General features: G+C 44.8%; 1 protein-coding gene across 3 annotated transcripts in view; it reads right to left on the minus strand.

Moving 5' to 3' along the window:
• FBLN2 (fibulin 2) overlaps positions 1 to 21,197 on the minus strand; it is a 104,016-nt gene that overhangs the window by 55,390 nt on the left and 27,429 nt on the right. For all 3 annotated transcript variants that reach the window (XM_030501795.1, XM_030501796.1, XM_030501797.1), the window contains exon 2: positions 18,690 to 20,158. In XM_030501795.1, the coding sequence (XP_030357655.1) occupies positions 18,690 to 20,070 (1,381 nt within the window). In that variant the 5' untranslated portion in view covers positions 20,071 to 20,158. The remainder of the gene's footprint in view (positions 1 to 18,689; positions 20,159 to 21,197) is intronic.

Raw genomic sequence — 21,197 nt, forward strand, 5'->3', positions numbered from 1 at the left:
CAGCAGCTCCGGGGCCTCCTCTGGACTCGCTCCAACAGCTCCACGTCCCTCTTGTGCTGTTGCCCCAGAGCTGGATCAGGACTGCAGGGGGGGTCTCCCCAGAGCGCAGCAGAGGGGCAGAATCCCCTCCCTGACCTGCTGCTCACGCTCTGGGAGTGCAGCCCAGCACACGGGGGGGGGTCTGGCTCAAGCCCCACTGAAGCTGGGTCATGGGGAGGTTCTCACCCAACACCACCAAGTCCTTCTCCTCAGGCTGCTCCATCCAGGCTCCCCAGCCTGTAGTTGTGCTTGGTGCTTGAAGTTGCAGACAGACAGCCATGACAAAGTGTCAGGCTCCTGGAAACACTGTGAGGCTGGCTGGCCCGGGCAGAGAGAGGCAGCCCGACTGCGGTGCCACAGGGAGGACCAGCCTCATGCCAGGCAGCACCTCACCACAGACACACAGACCTCCTCTCTGGAGGACTGTTTGAAATGCCTGCCCTCCCAAGGAGGCTCAGCTTGCACGACCAGTATTTAGGACAACTAACACCATACTGAAGTGCAAAACAGACTTTGATCTTTTTTAAATGGGTAGACCCACACCTTCTCATGCATAAACACATTTCTTTCAATTTAGAGACTGGAAGAGGAAAACCAACTGTGCTGGACTTTGAAATGCCCTCCCCCCGAGCAGCTTCCAAGCTCTGATGGACAAATGGTTGAACTAAACTGGTTTGGCCAGAATTAAGATGATACTGTCTGGAGAACCTGCAAGTGCCTCACACATGTACTGCTGGGCGAGGTCAGGCCCCAAGCGCCTAGGTCCGAATTCACCCCTTGCAATCCAGTTCAGTTCAGTTCCCTTCCTTCCTTCAAGAAAACTTCAGCTGCACACACAAACTGTTCCAGCATCATTGCCCAGAGAAGCTGTGGCTGCCTCATCCCTGGCAGTGTTCAAGGCCAGGTTGGACACAGGGGCTTGGAGCAACCTGGTCTAGTGGAAGATGTCCCTGCCCGTGGGACAGGGATCATAATCTTTAAGGCCCCTTCCAACCCCAATCATTCTATGATTCAATTAAATCACAGGTAGTTCACTAGTTAACTAAAATGCTTTTTATTTTTCACACATACACCATGGGCTCACCCTCTGGTTCAGCTGCAGAAATCCTTATCACGTAGGATCTACCTCTTCCTGCCTTGGAACTCCAGCTATTAAGTATCGCAATGTCACAAGCCATCATCTCCTCTGTTCCCAGATTTAGGATGTTCTATCAACCCCCCTCAGCCTGGAAGAGGCCCAGGGCAGAGTCACCTTGCACATCAGTGGAGCCAACCCTGCGTAAACCTTTTACTTGGGCACAGATGTGGTGCAGCCACAAAACTTTCATGTCACTTAGCACAGCAGCTCCCTGTTTACTTATTTCACGCTTCTCTCATGACACCTTCAAGTGTTCTTTCCAATTGTGACACAGTGACATTTCACTGGTGATGCTGCAGGACCACATGGATTGGCGCTGCACTGGAGCTCCGCTGTGCAAGAGGCTTTCTTGGACCACAGACTCTGCTGCTCAAGCCATGAGTCCAGGTCCAGTGATGAACAAGTTCAGAATCATTATGATGAATGCAACTCCTTCAAAAATAAAGGTATTCTTACATTGTCTTAAATGACTGTTTTGGTAAATGGCAAAAACAATGACAAAAGTAACATACAGCTATTCACAGAGTGGGAAATGGTTTAGGAGTTCATTCTGGCTGTACTAATTCCATCATGTATCAAATATTCGGTTAAAGAAATACCTCTGAAGTAAAGAAGAAAGTCTCATTCTTCTTTTTGAAGAAGTACTTAATGGGGTATTTAAAATCAAGCTCCATTAAAACCAACAGAAACTACCACAACAGCCTGCTACCTATCAAGAGATAACAATTTCAATCTGTAAAAATGCAGCCCTGAAGTGACAACCCAAAGTGAGAGAGTGATAGAGAAACCTGCTTATCTGCTCATTAAAAGACAATTAAAAACTAAATCTCTCATTCTGTTGAACCAAATTACTAGCAAACAGATAGCTATTAAATGCTACTAAATTAATCTTTGCAAGCCTCAGACTCTTAATTTCTTGATTGTATGTGTAATAAATACCAAGAGCTTGAGGTAATACAATATGCAAGAGGACTGAATCATTTCTTGGCCATACAAAGAGGAGATAATTTAAAAACTTTATGTAATCTTAGCAGACTGACAGCTGAGGTAACCACCTGGAATGACAGATATATCTAAAGAACCATATGAGACACGGCATTATCCCAAAACTCCCTTCTCTGTCATCATTCACTGAGTGAAAGCTATTGTCAGTGTGCAACTTTGAATACTAGAACCTCTTTTCAGCATGGAAAGAAAACCTTTACCCAAAATATGAAGCCAATAATACACGGAGTGGAAAAGTCAATCAAAAGTAAGGATGATTTGCTATCATGAATGTGGTGCAGGCAACAAGAGGATAACTCCAAGTAGTGCAATGGCAGTGCCAGTTCAGAGTACACAACTTTGGTAATGAAACCCATGGAAAAGCAAAATAAATTATTTACTCACTGCAGTGCACTGTATATTAAACATTAGAGTCCATTTTGCTCATAGGAGGATGAGGGTGACTTACAAAAGGAAAAGAAAGCTTACTGCACACCTCAATGCTACTAATGAGTTGGCTGATGAACATCCTGACCAGTAACCCAGACCAAGACGCAGAGGAAGGACTGAGAGGAGGTGGAAGGACTCATCTGTGCATGAGGCCATCACCTCCCCCTAGCACACAGGACTCCGGGTGGGAACTTGTGGTGTTCCTTCAGGAGCAAAAATGTACTGTAGCCTTAAACAGCAGAGGTTAAGTCTTAAATGTGTATGTACAGGCAGGTCATTCTAAAAGGAGTTAAACACCTTATGACACCTGCACCTCCACTCCTGCAGCCTAACCTGCAAAGTAAGAGTCCTGAAAGGTTCTGCTGCAGACCCTGAAGCTGACAGACATGTCACACCAGCAGCACAAACACTGTGTGAGACTTGCCCACAGCTGTAGCACAGCTCTGGAGCCTCTGAACTCCAATGTGCTAGGACATCCTGCACAGAGGCACATGGCACTTCAGAGCATTGTAGCCCTCTAAGCCTCCTGTGATCAACAAGGATTTCTGTGAATCCCATGGGTTTGTTGCTCAGTACACTGCCCATCAATTAGCTTCCTTAAAACATTATTATATTCACTATAAACTTCAGTAACAAAATCTCAAACGTTGTTGCAAAGGTGATCGGTGACACCACAGAACTCCACACAGACCATGCTATATGATGGACAGATCACATTGGGAATTCATTATACTGGCAAACCACTCACAGGAAAGCTGGAAGAGGAAAGATCTGTTCCCATTCTAGACAGAAGGACTCAGAGGCATACATCTTTGCAATCTAGGCTTCTCAGCTGCAGCTTCAAGACTTGAGACAACCTGAAAACACGAGAAGTGAATTTTTACCCTAAAACTTTCTTAAAACTCGAGTTAAATTTAAAAGTGTGGCCAGCAGTGCCAGTCATTTTTAAGCTGTGAGGAGAATGAACTCCTTAGCGAAGCATACATTATCACAGCACAATAGCAATGAGAGAAGATGCTGATGATAAAGAAGCTGAGTCAGATCAGGAATAGACAGCTTGAGAGCATCTGCAAAGCAGGATGGCTGAGAACGCTCTGGGATGAGTCACCGGAGATACGTAGGAAATGAGGATTACTCAAACCAGGAACAATTATCAGAGCAACATAATGGTTTTTAATGGAAAATTAATGTTTTATTCAAGTACTGTTTGAGAGGTGTAATTCCTTGTATCCAAGCAAGTCTGGAACTCCAGCTCCACCTTTAAGATGTGGATCTGATCGAACTCCCACAACTGCACAAGCCTCCTGAATGACAGACTTGGGCCTTTTCAAAAGCTAGGAACAGAATGGTATAAATGAGATTTATCAGAAATAAGGTCATATAGATGTGGATGACTTTTTTTTTTTTAATAGATAAAAGCTCTTTGGGAACAAACATTTATCCCAGTATATGGTATAAAAGATAAACAAGCACTGTAAAGTCTTCCATAGATTTTGAGAAAGGCTGAGCCACAAAGAACACTCAGCTCCAGCCTTATCCAGAAATGTAAACAGTTTCAGGGGGCTGGTTGCTGTCCACAGCCTGCAAGTAATTAAACACTAATTCTCTACCACCTACTGAGCAAGAAATTGGAGAGGAAACACGACACAATGTTCAGTATGTGCTTCTCAGGCCAGACTGTGTTGCATCTCTGTCATCTTCACCAGAGCAGTACTTACTGACTTGCCCTCCTCATCTAACAACAGACAGATGAGGCTAGAAACCTCCACAGGCAATATGACAGATTTCTATCTCAAAGTGAGGGATTTCCAGTGTCAGCTGAAATTGTCCCAATACGTCCAAAGCCACCCACAAAGCAGAAGGATAGGGCAAGAAACATTTCCAGTTCCCTAAGTGGGGCTCATTTGCGATAACCAAATCCTTGAAAAGACCTTCATACATTTCACCAAAACATTTTCCACTTTATTTGCAGATTCTTTTTCACTGAAAGAAGATGAAAGGCTTCATTGCTTTATCTGTAATTAGACACACATTGGCCACACATTCCTGGGACAAATAAACTGAATTTACCTTAATAGGATGCTTTCATCCAGCTGAACTACTTTAAATGTGCTGCTGCTTTGTTGCACAGAAACATTTACAAAACACAAATCAAACCCAGTCCCAGGATTCCATGGCATTTTTCCGAGCTCTACAGACCTCCTGGGGCAAAAAGTAGGAGGAAAGTGTTTGAAGCATGAAGGATTTTTCCCTTCCCAGTCTCCAGGCCCATATGAACCATTGCTGGAGCTGCTTGGTGATGTCAAACACATCCTCACCCTCTGCAGCAAGGCTGAATCAGACTGTGGCAACGCGAGCGTCGGCATCACTCCTCAAACCCACTCGGGTTTCATCACCGGGTCCAAGCTTTGCCTTGGCGGACAGACAGAATGCCTGGTCCAGACCTCTATTTCCAATTCAGACCTGTATCTATGGCAACTATGATACTATTTCAAACCACTCCTGTCTAGCTGCCTCCAAGTTGCAAGTAAAAGAGAAAAAGCCAACCCCAGCCTATCCATCCACTCCTCTACCAGCACAGTGTGTGACAAGCAGGACATACCTGTCTGATCATCTCCCTCCCTGCTGAAAATTTCTGCACAGCTGATTTCCCTCTTCAGTGTTCCCTGCGGGGCTCAGCAAGAGAAATGCCTTCATCTTTCACCTCACACTCTGAATTTAGCAGCTCCTCTCTGGTTCCTCCTTGCTGCACTGACCTTCCTCTGAATGTGTTCCAGGTACATACAAAGAGAGGAGCTCAGAAAGATGGGTCCCCCCTGGGTTACGGCCACCCCACCTCAGCCTGCATGCCCACAGAGCACGATGGCTGGGGAAGCGCAGCAACAGGGCCTGACCCAAAACACATACATGTTTGAATGCTTTTCATTTGCATTTTTTCTTTTTTTTTTTTTAATTAACTTTTGCTTTCCTTTGCTTCTTCTAATTGTCTACACTTTATTTAGAAGGTGGGTTGAGTTTTTTGTTTGGTTTTAAACACTTGAGATTTAGTTTTCAAGGAAGATTCTGTGGCTCTCTTACATTTTAACTGAAAGGTGATGTTTTGGGACAGCCACATGACTCTAGGGGGTTTACAAATAACCTCAAATACCAGATTACTTGAAACACGGTGTGGAATTTGGCACTCCTTCGTTAATTCTGCAGGTGATGTCCAAGGCACACATTTCCATGCTGGAAAACATTTATCAGTCTCCCTCACCTACTTCACCACCCTCCTAATCCTATCTCACATCATCACATCCTTAGAAAACAAAATGCTTAACTACTGAAGTACTCCAACAGTTTATGAAAAGCATTGGTCTTGTAAACCAAAAAGTGAAGACTACACCTTTTCTTAGAGCTCCCAAAACATCTCAAAATAATTGGGGCTGTTCAGCCTGGAGAAGAGAAGCTGCATGGAGATTCATAGCAGCCTTCCAGTATCTGAAGGGGGCTACAAGGATGCTGGAGAGGGACACTTCATCAGGGACTGTAGTGATAGGACAAGGGGTGATGGATTCAAACTGAAACAGGGGAAGTTCAGGTTCGATATAAGGAAGAAGTTCTTTACTGTGAGGGTGCTGAGGCGCTGGAATGGGTTGCCCAAGGAAGTTGTGAATGCTCCATCCCTGGCAGTGTTCAAGGCCAGGTTGGACAGAGCCCTGGGTGACATGGTCTAGTGTGAGGTGTCCCTGCCTATGGCAGGGGGTTGGAACTGGATGATCTTAAGATCCTTTCCAACCCAAACCATTCTATGATTCTGTGATCTCAGAAAAAGAGGGCTCAAACCTCTCTCTTCCCCAACTCCCAAAGCCAGTATTTTACATTAAACTGTTTCCTGTTTTCCCTCATCCCTTCCCCTCCTAAACTACCCGAATTGCTCTACGAGACAAGCCCCGCACAATCTCCAACACAACCAAGTCAACAATAGCCCTCAACCAGACACCAAAACCAGCCCTACCCCACAGGAATAAAATATAGCCACCCCACTAACCTCCAACTGAACAGAAACCATCCCCCACTATCAACAGTACCCACCCTTAACTTTCAATTCCCAATAACCCCCCCAAGAGCTGCCCCCATAACAAGTACCAAAACAAGACTCACATATACTCCATAACACACCAATCCCCCCAAGCTTGGGTAAGGGCTTAGCTGCTAAAGCAGCAGAACAAACATTACTTTGCATGACTTTTGAGGACTTTGGGCTCACCTCCCTCACCCAAGCAAAGGCTCCCTGGTTCAGGAGGGATAGCCTGCAGCACAGGTTGACCACCTACTCCCAAACCCAGGGGGCTCTCTGCAGCACCTCACTTTTCAGAGACATGAATATAGTTTCCATCAGTCTATATGCTAAATCTTTACACTGAGCTAGCAAGCATTCCTACAGCACCATGCAAGCCTCTGGAGGAATTTTGCCACTTATAAACTCCTGCTTACAGAACTTCTCTTTTCAATGGCCATCATCACTGCAAGACTGAACTCTCCCCTGCTTGACAGACTGGATCAGAGAACATTAGGAAGCATTTTAGTGTCAGATTGAGGTGGTTTTATAAGTACACAAGTACTTAAAAGTTGCTCAGCAGTTTTAAAGTTAGTAACCAAGTCTTGCTACCAAGGAATAAGAAAAGGGCAAAAAAGATAAAGTAATTTTCCAGGTCCCCAGCACACAGCTGGAAGTTACTTTGCACCTTTTCTAAGGTATGTGATACTCAACAGAGTAACACACAATCTGTACATCAGTGTTGGCTGTATTTACACATTATACTTATGGTCAGGTGCAGGATTAACTCCCTGGGGGAGAATGGACTTTTCTGTGTCCTATCTGAAATGCAACAGTGTGGATCTCAGTTCTATTCTGCAGGCATGGGTAGGGGAAGCACATTCATGGATCAGCACCAGCTCTTTCTCCTGCAGGACTGCGGTTTGTGATGCCGGATCAGTTGCATCAAGCCCTTTCCTGCCTGCCATGGGAGGAGGCAGTCAGCACCATGCTGTGCTGTGGGCTCAGTCACTGCTATCAACTGCATCTCCATAAATATCCATTATCCAGACATTCAATTTGTGGAATTTATAAATAAAAAGACAAATGGGTATCATAATGTATTTGTATAATGATTGTGGGGTTTATGAGGGTTTTGTTTATTGTAACTTGAAGATCTGGGAGAGGAATTTGAGTCTGCCTGAAAAATGTAACATACAAGTTTTTTGTGACTGCAAAGAAAGGCGTGTGAGGAGAGACCAACTGCTGTATGTTCATGGAAGATGTAGGGAGTTCTTTCTTAGGGATAGAATTTGATTTTTAGGATTTCTAATGCTTAACAGTTGTCCTTCACCACTTTAAAATACTACAGGAAGCAGCAATACAGCTAAATGAGTGTATTCCTTACTGAAACAAATGGGGTTAACATGGCAGTAACAGGACAGGATTTGACCTTCAAAGTCTTCTTTTTAAGAAATGTTACTGACTCCATTGAAAAGCTGAATATCAGTGAGCAACCCCCCTGAAATATCAGGGTCAGATTCCAAGACTATGTAAAGCTGCTCCTCACTCCAAAACAGGACTTTAATATCACCTAATAAGGGTCAGATCCCATGGTTTGAAGGAGTGCAGACAAACAGCAGTGCTGATGAAGCATCCACCTTTGAAGGCCCTGATGTTTCATCATGCAGAAGCTGCTTGCTCTGCCCGGCTGCCCCAGCATTCTGCAGGGCCAGCACTCACCAAAGTGAGAATGGGGACTCTGGACTGAAGGATAAAGGATGCTTAGTTTCAGCCTCAAAGTGTTAGACCCATCTAACCTTAGCACAGGAGTGTGAGTATAAATATTAAGCCCATGCTGGCCTCTGCCACATACAGAATTTTTCAGCATACCAAGTTATTCACACTGAAAAGCAGATGTAACTGGTTCACTCCACAAGCTCCTATCCATTTTAACTGGTTGGTTACATTCATCAAGCATAAGAACACCAGAAGTATAACTTTTCTCATCTGATTTGGCTAGTTTCACCTAATACTCAGGGAGTGAGAGTCCCTGCCTGTCCCACAACAGATTCTCACAACAGTACAAACCTGCTCCCCTTGTCCCTGAGGCCAAGAACAAAGGAGAAATAGTGCAGGCACCACCAGGAATGTTGCTTCCCACGGCCAGAGGCTAAGGAAGGCAAAAAAGTCCATTCTTCAAGAACATATGTAAAGCACATTCATTAGTTTAATGAAACAACTGAAACCTTTGAGACCAGTGCACAAGATCTTGCAAAGTCTCCATACTTATCTTCCACCTCACTTAGAGATACAAGAAAAACACAAGTTGCTTGTGACTGCAGTCAATCCAAGCTGATTTAAATTAAACATCTATGTAACATTCTAATGTCAAACCCAGCCACTGCTGATGTGTACTATAAGTTTCTTTTGATTTCAATGCCATGAGTTAAGGCAGAGCTTATCAACTTTGATCCAGAACCAGCAAAAGTACAAATTTTATCATTATTACACGAGACATTACTTAAGTGTGCATTATCGTCAATGAAAACAGTCCCTCAGAGTAAATGTCTTACAAAATCATTTGGCTAGAAAGCTGCAGTTCTGAATCTGGAAATTAAAACTACAAGTAGTTTCATGCAAGGCAATTCCAATACAAGGAAAATTAATGCACATTGCAGAGAAAGAATTCTTGGATGAGAGGGAGAACTATACTAATCTTCGGCTGCTTATAGGCCATAAACAAGATGTTTTATAGAAGTAGCTGAAGAATTACAATTGGGTCTACTTGACCTTTAGAGAGAAACAGCCATCAACTGAAGGCTGGATGGCCAAATACTGACAGCGTTTGGCAGAGGTGTCGGGTGGGTGTAAGGCTTTCCATGCCACCAAGCAGCCAATGGATTGACTTAATACTCTTATCTGGAAGTCCTCCTCCTAGTGATTTCTCAGAATCATTATTAAAGAAAAAATAAAGAAGACTCCTTAAACACCCTTGAACAAGCTGAAAGTTTCCCATTCTGCTTGTTCAGTGCAAAAGAGCTCTTTGTGGAAAGAGTCCAAAGAAGTAACCATTATATACAGTAAGCTCCATTTTCATTCAAAAGATGTGTTTTCAGTACCAAAGCTAGCCAAGGCTATCCACTTTTGCCACCCAGCTGCGGAAGATGATGTGCTTTTCAGTTCAGTGTTTGCTTTGCAGGAAATTCTGTTCCGCAGTGGAGCAAGGTTTGTGTTTCTGGAATGTCAGTGCATGTGGCATGTGCCAGTGGCAGGCTGTAGATTTGGTATTCAGTATAATAAATTCTACGTTACAAACCACTGACAGCAAAATATAATTGTTTCCTACGTTCCTGTAGGATGTCTCAATCAGAATATACAAATACAAGAAACACTTCTGCTGCTTCACTTCATACAAGATGTATAACTCTGTAATATTAATCAATTTAACTTGTGCTCAGAAAATGCTTCCAGTAAGTAGCACATACAATGTCTTTCAAACCTCAGACAGAAACTAACATATAAATAGTGAGAGGTGAGAAGAAAAGGAAACTGAAGTATAGCCAGATGTTCTTGCTGCAAGAGCTCATTCATTTTCTTCTCAATTCTGTTCCCTGCATATGAGCCAGCTCCAGTCAAACTCCAGCTCCCCTGCTCCAAACACAGCTGATGTTGTTGCTCACAGTGAACATAAGGAGGAGGTGAGTGCTATTACAGCTTCATGCCAGACTGTAGCCCTCACATGGTGCTATCAAGGTTATGACTCACAGAAATACACCAAAACATCTCAGTGACATACTAAGACCAGAATATACTGTGTAAAATTAGCTTAAAATTTCTTGGACTATGTATTTCTTGGACTATCCATGGCCATGACGTTTTTCCCCATCTGGTACTTTTCTGTCCCTTTTCAGCAGTGCTCATTGATGATCCCGTACTGAGCACTTGTCTGAGCACAGTTTATATGGGTTTTGTTAACCTGGTGACTTCCCTAACACCACTGGAGGCAAGTCTTTCTCCTGCAGCTCTCTCAGAAGGGTTTCTCTACTGGTCCGCAGCGTCTGGTGGCCACCTCCAGGCTGCAAAGTCCCTGTGCTAGCTCACCAAGCCCCCATGCTGTGCTGCAGCCACCCACTGCCACTGCAGCAATCAGGGGCTGCCACTCCACCCCAACCTGCAGCTACCAGCATGCCCCAGAGTGCTGCTTCAGGTGGAAGGAAACAATTCCTCAACTGCGAAGCCACACGACATGGCTTCTCAAGGGCTATGGGGAGGGAAGAGGAGACAGCGTCAAACAAGGAGGGGGGAAATCCACAATGAGGCCCAGTGATAGCAAAAAAACACACGGGAGGTAATGGTGCAGCACAGATAGCTAACACAGGAGAGAAGGTGCAAATTCTTCTTCTTGAAATAAGATTTCTACAAAGTGACCTCATACAAAATAAAGCTTATCCAAAGCACTTACTTTACTTGAGACATACTCATGTGCCCAATTCACCACATAACCCCCGTGGAAAGGGGTACAACACTGTGTACAAACCTGTTCCTGTGCAGTACCGGTCACTGGAGATGCAAGCAACAACTTGCCCCGTGAATGGTAGCAGTAAGGCTACGAGGTTGCCTTTGATGATGTTCATTGCTTTTGAGATGTGTATCATACACAGGGGATGCAGCTCCCTGGCCCACAGGCAAAGACAGGAAAGGAAAAACCCTCCAGTGGAGGTTTGATGCTCCTAAAGATAGCACAGTTCCTTTTTTCCCCTGTCCCTCTCAGGGTCTGGCTTAGTGCCCACACCACCACTGCTTTGGGATGGCAGTTTAGGACTTTTTGGTAGCTTTGGAAGAGAATTGGCCATCTCAGGCACAGCACAGGCAGACTGGGAATAGTCAGTAAAACATAAAACCTGCTCACACATAAGGGGATCTTTATGAAATTCCAATTACTGCTGGCTTGTTACCTAAGAATCCCTAAGAGGTAGGAGAGATTGCTCGCTGTGAGGCCCAGGGTAATGAAATTACAAATCCTTTCATGAGTAAGCAGATGCTAGAAAGCTACGTCTGTTTGGCCTATGTATTTGAAACTGTTCAAAAGGTTATTGTCCCACCAAATTTGAATCACACAGTGCTTCTATTTGCCTTTCTCTAACAAGGAGCTGTATTCAGGGTCATTTTTAATTCCTCAGTGATCGATTAGAATACTACAAACATGGCTGCAAAGAACTCTCATTTCAGTTCTGCCTTCTGAAGACTTATCAATCATGCAAACCAACCCAAAAATACTCTCAGATACATGCTATAAATAACCAGCAAATGCAGTCCCCTCAGGAAACCTGGCGAGCCCAGCAGCCTTAGCTTTTCAAGTGCTTCATTCATTTGTACAAGAAAACTCCCATCTTATTTCCATAGTTTGTCTCCAGCATGTTTTAATTTCATAACTGGGATCAAATGTTCTTGTTGCAAGCCGTAGATGGAGTTAACTTTTCACAAATGGTGATGTTTACCTCTATACAATAGGTACATGGGATGGGATTCCAAACATATATTGATGCCTCCATAGGTTAGGTTCTCAACTCCAGTAGAATTTATCATTTCAACATATAAGATTTGAACTCTCTTGGTAATTAAATCCCATGAAGTTAAGGATATTTGAAAGCCCTAGCCTGTGTTCAGTGTCACTGTGCAAGACCTGTCCCATGCAGACACTGCCTTTGGGGCTTGTCCCAGCAGCGCTGTGCTCCTCCAGAGCAGAAAGGGACATGGATACCATATCGCCCACCTACATTCCCCAGCCAGGTGTGAATGCTTCATCCTGCTTCACTTTCTCTTCAAACATTCTCTGCACCTCCCCTTGGTGCCAACACTTAACACAATGAATTTCCTTATAAAACACTGCTCCAGCCAACTGCCTGAGTACCAGTCCTTGTGCTGCAGCAGAAGAGCCGTGTATAAACGCACTATCAGTGATGGGAAGTCTGACTACACCACATCATCGCACCAGGAGCTGGGAAAAACACTTTGCTCTTTAGAGTGTTTAATGAAGGTATAACTAGCTATATCTGAAGGAACATGCATGTTCATCCCACCCTGTACTGCACATTGTACCTGCTTGCAGTGGTCCCCAGGGATTCACAGCCTTATCCCTAAGATCACACTGAAGCTAGGAGCCATTATCTTCATTGTATGGGTAACTCAAGAAGACAGGGAGCCACTTTCTCAAACAGCTCTAGTTATGGATTAGTGGGTACTGGGGTTTAAAAAGAAAAGGCCTTGAGATCTGAGCATTTCTGTAAGTTCATAGAATCACAGACTGGTTTGGATTGGATGGGACCTTCAAAGCTCATCTAGTCCAATTCCCCTGCAACGAGCAGGGACATCTTCAACTAGATCAGGTTGGTCAGAACCACATCCAGCCTAGCCTAAATCTGTCCACGTCTGCCTACAGCAGGTAACGCAGTTTTTAGAAAAGCATGGCACTGAACCTTGGCACTCTGCCTACCAGGCTGGTGCTTGCACCTCTTCGCAGATCTTCACATCACTAAGAAAAGATCCTCTGAACTATTTTCTCTAACTCAAGATCATAAGCTCCTGGTTCAGTATACAGCTACCTCTTAAAATACTTTCTAAGAGCTAAGGACCAAACCAGCACCACAAAAGACTGTACAAAAGTATTTTTTTATAATTATAAAAATATTCATGACCTTTGGTTAGTATCTCCATTTTAGCAAGGAGATGCACGTGATGAATGGAAGGTCTGTGGTGAGGAGGGCTTGGGTCACCAGGGGGATTCTTGCAAAGGAAGAACAATGCTCTATGTTCAGTGTCCGCAGCTGTCAGAGGCTCAGTGACCTGAAGCCAGCTGGAACAGCAGCAGCAGTGCTCTGACCCACAGCAGTTCCCAAAACACAACCAGGCAAGCAGCAGTCATGCAGCAACACGTCCAGAAAGACCAGCTAGACACAAACACCAACCCATGACCAGTGACCCCACGGGTATGCTCCTGGGTAGGGCAAGCCTGGATGCCCACAGTTCAGCTGCATGTCCAGGCTGGCAGGATGCATCAGCCCTCCTGATACGTGCTCTAATTCCTCAAGTGGGACTACAGGCCTAATGCTGCTTCCACTGAAAGCAAGAGCTGTGGAAATGGAAAGTCAGGCCACATCTGGCAGTCCAGGAAATTACAGAATCAGGGAATCTCAGGTTGGAAAGGACCTCAAGGATCATCTGGTCCAACCTCTCCTGCAAAAGCATGGTCTAGACTAGATGTCCCAGCACCCTGACCAGCTGAATCCTAAAGTATCCAACACTGGGGAATCCACCACTTCCCTGGGGAGATTATTCCAGTGGCTGGTGTTCTCATGGTGAAAAACTTCCCTCTTGTGTCCAGTCAGAATCTCTCCAGCCCATCATCCCTCCCCTCTTCCAAGTGAAGATCCAAGTGAAGTGCCTGGCGATTTGCTGCTTTTGGCTACTGTTTATTTCAGAGCCTGCAAACAATTGGTGTGAATGCACTCCTCATGTCCTTGAGGCAGGCTTTGGTTTTCCTTGCACCCTTTGCCCACAAACTCATGCCACAAGCAGTGTTTAGTGCACACACACTTGAAATTACTGGTGGTCTTTAAACAGAAAGTGCCAAGAGGGCCATCCCATCCCAAGTGGTTCCCTTCATCTTGCTATCCAGCTTCAGCCCCTACTTATGCTTTAAGGTTGCATTTTTTCCTCCTAAACTAGTATCCAGCTACCTAATCAGGTCTGAATGCCACTGTTGGCACAATAGAGACTTCTATTTTGCAGTTTTCTCTTAAAACTTTTCTTAATTTTACAGTATTTTAGTCTTCCTTTATCTTAGCCTGCTTTATCTCCATTCACACTATCTTCCTCTATAATCTATCTCAGAACTTTAACTACCAAAGAGAAACAACTGAGCACAGTCCCCTGGGGCTGGAATTCATGCCAATTCACACTTGCAGGCCCAGAGGCTTTTCTCTCCACACCCCACTCTCCCAAGGTTTATTTTTATTCCTTAAGTTATCCTAGTTTGAGGGCTCAAAGCTGATTGCTTTCTGTTGCAGAGAGAACTGGGACCAAGTAGACAAAAGCAGAATTGAGCCTGAGGTAATTTAAGGAGATGTGAAAGAACACTTCATCCGATATCAAAAAATACAGCGTAATTGCAAATAGCTTGTGTTTCTGAGGCACCATCCACAGCATCCTCCCACCTGCAGCGACGTTACGGTGGCAGAAGGAGGGATGAAGGGTTGGTGTGCTCAGGGAAGACCTCGATGCAGGTCTGCTTAATGGATCTCATTTCCTGATTGTCCTCAGTTCAGAAATTCAAGGTCATCTTTCTTCATGAGCCTCAATATTAGCAATCATGCAGTAGATGGCCTGTTTGAAACCTCAACTACATCCTTACAAGTTAGAGAGCCTCCTAGTACCTTCTACCTGATCAGGATTCACATGCCATAAAAGCCATTCTCACATTCACTGTTCTCAGCTTGCAAATTGGTGAGAGCAGTTGGAGAGCAATTATCTTTATCTCTAAAAACAACCACGATAAACTCATCCACAGCTGGGGGTTGTTTTAAGTGGAAAATACCTCCATTCTGAAACACAAAGGTTCCAAGCTAGACACAAATTCCTATCCAGCCTGCCAAACCCAGAATGCAAATCATAACCTATTCACAACAAGGCTCTTTGCTACCTGAGTTACATTGATCCAGGAAATAGTACTCCACTGGCAGAGCATGGGGAAATGGGAAAAAAGCGGGAAAATCATAACAAAATTTGACAGTAAGATCTTTAAATACGTTTTATCCAACCCTCCCCTGTTCAGGGCATTTTCAGGATGAGGAAATACGGAAACCTAAAATCCCTGTATTTGCTGCTCTTGCAGTAAGTGACAGGGTAAGATCAATGTTTGGAAAGAGACTGTATAATGAGAATATTCTCCATTAATCTCAACCCTTCCCTTTGTGAAAGTACTTAATTTATACTTTCTCAGCAGAGTAAGTACCTCTACTTTACACTTACAGCTCCTTTAGGAATGATGCAATTAGCATTTGCCACAGAAACTGCAATAGATCTGTACGTTCCTGAAGAAAGTTGCTCTTCAACCTATATTCAGGATCTACGACAACAGCACTCACACATGGAGTAAAAGCCCAATGTTTCCTCTGCAGGGAGTGCTATGGGCTGGCACTGAGCACAGGGTGCTGGAAACCACAGCCACCCCTGTCAGAGGCAGGAAAGCATCCACTGGGATCACCCAGCCCTGCAGAGCTGGTGCTGTGCTTCCCACCTTGCGAACGGAGAAACCAGCTCCCCAAAGTCACCCTCTTACCAGCCGGTTTGCAACAGAGCCCATTTCTGTGATGGCAGCAGCTCCCTGGGGCTGTGAGTGCTGCTGCTGCCCCAGAGGGCCACCAGCGAGGGCCGGGTACCACACAGCACCCAGAGAATCACCGTGAGGGTGCTGAGGCCCTGGCTCCCCTGGAGGCCCAGAGAAGCTGTGGCTGCCCCATCCCTGGCAGTGTTCAAGGCCAGGTTGGACACAGGGGCTTGGAGCAACCTGCTCTAGTGGAAGGTGTCCCAGGTTGGAACTGGATGAGCTTAAAGGTCCCTTCCAATCCAAACCAGGCTGGGATTCCATGAAAACAGATGGTTCCAAAAAAGCTCAGAGCAGCCAAATAAGGAGAGGGGAAAAAATGCCCCCAGACAAAATGCACCTCACTGGAGTCCACGAGCTAAATGGATCATGTGAACTGGCTGATGCAAAATACAGTGCAGTGTAACATCTTGTTGCACGTGCTTGTGTCTAACAGCAGCAGCTTGTCAGATGCAGTAATTGCTGTCCCCAGGGTGGCCTCACCAGGACACAGCCTCTCCCAGGGACCAGACCAGGGCTCAGTGGGAAGGGAACCAGCGTGGGTCATACTGGAACACAGGGAAAAGCAAAGCGCAAAAGGAGAAAGAGAATCAAAATACAAAATTAACCTTTCTTAAGCACCGAAGTCCTCCACATTGTTTCCACCATTAGATTACATATGAGCCATCAGAGATTTAGGAGATGAAAACTCAGCTACATATAAAACCAAAGTGAGATATATAAAATATAAGTAATGTAGCCAAGTTTTTAACCAAAGGCATCAGGGATCCAGCCACAGCTGAGTTCTTGTGCCAGGATACAACTAATAGGAAGAACAAATGCAATAGCCATCTAGCTTGGGCTCAATTTTTAGTGAATTTCTGTGAAGCCTTCTATACTTTTCATAGAATCACAGAATCCCAGACTGGTTTGGGTTGAAGGGACCTTTAAGCTCATCCAGTTCCAACCCCCTGCCACAGGCAGGGACACCTTGCACTAGAGCAGGTTGCTCCAAGCCCCGTCCAGCCTGGCGTCAGACAGTTTTCTTAATTCTGGAGAATTACTACAAAAGCCCACCAAACTAGAACGATCCCACAGCCACTAAAGTGCGTCTGAGTGACGCTGGAACAAATGTAAGTGAAGAGCTTTGTGCTTCAGCTGCACAGTAATACTGCAGATTAACTCAGTGCACCACGTAGGCAGATGCTTTCTGCCACTTGCGTTTGCACTGGGCAGATGAAGGTGTTATGGACAGATCCTCTTATTCATGTTACACAAACTGGAATGCTGGAATCAGTTCACTATTCCCCCAGGATAATCAGCCCTTCACCCCTGTTTGATTCACCTTTCACATAACAAAAGGAGCTAGAAGTAAAATACAACAGGCAGCCGTGAAGAGAAGGTAGCACAGAGGTAAGGCTTGGAGCACATGAACTATCTATTAAATCACTTTTGAAAGTCTGCACTTCCTAATGGCATCCCTCTGGATGGTGGGTGTGAGGTTCTTCAGGCAAGACTGGTTTGTAGAGCATCATTTTGGTGAAATCCAGAAGTCAAGTCACCTCACTAACTGTGAGGTAAACGTTTACAACAAAAACAGACGTGGAAGTGACAGAAAAAGCGCCACCATCTCCATTCGTGGACCTGGCACATCTTTTGTTTGGTAAACAGTCATGAGGTGCTGTTTGTGTTGGACCTAGAGTCCCAGCTCCAAATCTGCTCTCCTCCTATCTCCCTTAGGCTTCTTGAGTAGATGGACTAGGCAGCTCAAGATGTTGAAGGGCCATCTAGATAACCTGGGAAGAAGTATCACTGTCTAGGGAGTAATCAGTATTCTCTACTCAGACTGCAAGTACTATACATTTGAGTCTCAGGAGACCATTTTGTGTCACATCTTGAAAAAGGAGATATTACTCTTGATTTGATGAAAAATGAATTGGAAATATGAGCTGCATATGTGCTAATTTCTAGCGATGAAGTTTGCATTCATTACAGTAATGAGCATTGCATAAAGCATATAATCAAAATCCACTGCAGATGTCAAGAGGAATCTGGAGGCACAGAGGAAATACGTACACTTGCCACAGTTGATCATAAACATCATAAACTTCCAGCCCTCAAAAAACACAAGGCAAGAGGGAGTCCTTTTTCTCCCTGCTAGTCCTCAGGGGTATTTGAGTGTATCTACCAAGTTCTTGTACTAAGCAGCTTAGACAGCCTTTCAACCATGGGATAAATATTACAACAAGTGCTGTCAATATTTTTGTAGTGGAATCACGACATTCCACTTCCTCCCCAGCAAAAGACAAAAGCTACAAATGTCATTACATTCAGGTGGTAACTAGAGGATCCAAGCAAATAACTGATTAAATCCTGGTGTGTAGAGTAAGATCTTTCTCCAACATCACATTAGAAATCAAAAGCAAGTAATGGAAGGAAAAGGTCGGAATTCATCTGAAATAAAGTTCAAATACCAGAAAACACCATCCACGGTCTGTGAAATCAAAGCAAGGCAGGCAATAGTGAAAGGGAATCTATTATGTCAAATGAAACACAAACCATCCTCTGACAGAGATCAAAGAAGGTAAGTGGTTTCATGCCCATGTGGAGCAATAAGGAGAAAAGAACAGTGGATATACACCAACATTATTATGAGTAAATGCTCTCTAGGCATCTACACTGGAAGCAGTTCTTACCTTCTGGTAACCTGGGGTTAGCGTGAATAGAGTTGGGATCTCCATCTTCCTCGGGATGGTAACGATAAAGCGTCTGGGACTGCTTTTGGGATGACTGACTACAGTCTTCCTTTAGAGCAACAGGAGGAGAAGTTGTAGCACTGAACTTTACCTTGGGGAAAGCATTTCCCTCCTGTGTTTCATGGGAAGATTTTGATGCGCTCAGCTCTGTCAAATTCACCTCTTTCAAGCCTAGATACATGCTGTTCCCTGGGTCGTCTTTTCTGGCATGCTTTTTCATTTTAGAGTGAGGGGCTCGTTCTTGATCTTGCTTCTCTTTGTCTCCTTGCTTCCCCTTTGGTCTCCTCTCCAATTCCTCTGGGTGCTTGGGTGTCTCAGTGGTGGCTCTTGTGTGCTCTGGAGGAGCACTTGTGGTCAGTGGTGCTTCCTTATGTGTCACTTGCTGGAGGGATGCTGCAGTGGTGCGCGGCACCCTCTTTCGCTTGTTTCTCTCTGTGGCACTGCGAACTTCAGAGGGGGCCCTGGGCACTGGCGTGGTGAGCAGAGGAGCCGGTTCCTCCGTGTCCAGGTCGGCCGGAGCCAAAGCTGAAGGAGCGATGCTGGCTGGTAGGTAGTCATAATCCTCGCTCTGCTCCTGGCTGATGCTCTCTTGCTCTAGGTGGGACGAGTAACTCCTGTATTTTTTTGGAGACTCCACCTGGGTGTTGTCTCCTTCTGGTGCCTCCTGGTCATAGCTGTATGGATCGTCATAGTGCCTCTCAGGCTCGCTATCTTCAGCATCTATTGGACTTGCAGTGTTCAGGGCGAATGTGTTACAGTCTGGAAGCTGGTAGCACATCAGCTCACCACCAGCATTCGGGCAATGGCAAACCTTGCAGGGGGGCATGTGGAAGGTGTGCCCCGCTACATACTTCTGGCCCTCGTGGAGGCAGCCTATTCTCCCACACTGAGGACACCCGTCTGCTGGCACCACCGCATCGATGCAGTTGGGGGGCAGCTCTGGGCACAGCATGAACTGGCAGCTGATCTTGCCTCCTCCCTTGGGGCACGAGCACTCAGTGCTTCCAAAGTCCACAAAGTAAGACTGCCCCTCGGGCACCTTGCCATTGATGAAGCCCACGTTGACGCAGTCATAGTACTGGTAGCCTTCACACGTGCAGCCGTGCTGCAGGCACGTGGCACAGCACTCGCCGGGCTCCAGCACGTCCTCGATGCAGTTGTCCAGCGGCTGGCACTCTGCGCCCGTGCAGTCCCTCTGGGCATGGGAAATGCTGCTCCACAGCAGCACAAGGAGGATGGCATTCAAACAGTTCTGCTGCCAACTCTGGTACCTATCCATAGTCTTCCCAAACAAACACAGCTCCAGTTCAAACTTGCACATTTAATGGTTTTGGGGTTTTTTTCCTAGAAGGTTGTAGATTTAGCTCCAAATCTGCAGTGTTTTCCCGAGTTACCTTGTCTCATAGATCCTAGAGTTATGAAAGAAAACTCTGTTAAAGACTATACTCAGCATATATCCTGTTAAACATTAGAGGTCTTTGAAAGTTGGGACAAAATCCAACATCTGGAAACCTAAGTACAAAATTAATCATAATGTCTTCCAAGCATCATAGGCACTAAGTTTGGAGTTGCGTGCTTTCCCCTCACCCCCATTTTGAAACAGAAAAAGAAAGAAAGAAAAGGTTTTGACTGTTCTCTTTTGAATCGGTTCACAAAATGTAGATATTTTCAATAAAAAGAATGCCTTTATACTTCAATGCCTTTTTGTTACTCTTTCTAGCTAAAGAGAGAGATTTTTTTGGCAGATAAGAAGTAAACACACAGTTCTTGCTCTGCAGATGTAAGTTTAAGATAATGATTCTTTCTGGTTTAATTACAAAGACCCAAATCATAAAGATCTTTCTCAGACAAAACTTAGCCTTGAGACGTGAGAATTTGTCTGTACACATGTTAACTCAAAAGAAGAGGAGGCTTTTTCCTGCCTCCTTCTCCCACTTTGCCATCTTTTGCTCTTCAGTCTTCAGCATTAACAGCTAATTTTTTTTTTGCTCTAGCAGTGCTAAAATAGAACTTCTTTGTATATTGTGGTTACTGTGTGGTTAAACATCATATTAGCTATCCTGTAATACAGATTAGAGGCCGGATCCTCAGCTCACAGAAGCTGGCACAGCTCCACAGCAGGCCTGTAGCTACAGAGGGATCAACTCTGACTTCACTCGAGTTACAACTGTATATGCAGTGGATGTTCACACCAGCTGAGGATATGCCACCATTGGCAAGTACCTCTTATTTTTGACATCAGTAATAACTTATAGTGAACTATTATACTATGAACAGAATATATATATATGTATATAAATGAACTGGCATAATAACACTTTGTTAAAATGTGCTGAGGAAAAGGAAGTGGTTTGTTTTTAATTACTAAACCCTTTGACCACAGAAAAGTTTAAGAGTTAAAGTAAATCAGCTGGTGTCCTTTGTATCAAAAGCATGCTAAAAAAGCTA

The sequence above is a fragment of the Strigops habroptila genome, chromosome 11, assembly GCF_004027225.2.
Source record: "Strigops habroptila isolate Jane chromosome 11, bStrHab1.2.pri, whole genome shotgun sequence".
In the NCBI taxonomy this organism is placed as follows: Eukaryota; Metazoa; Chordata; class Aves; order Psittaciformes; family Psittacidae; genus Strigops; species Strigops habroptila.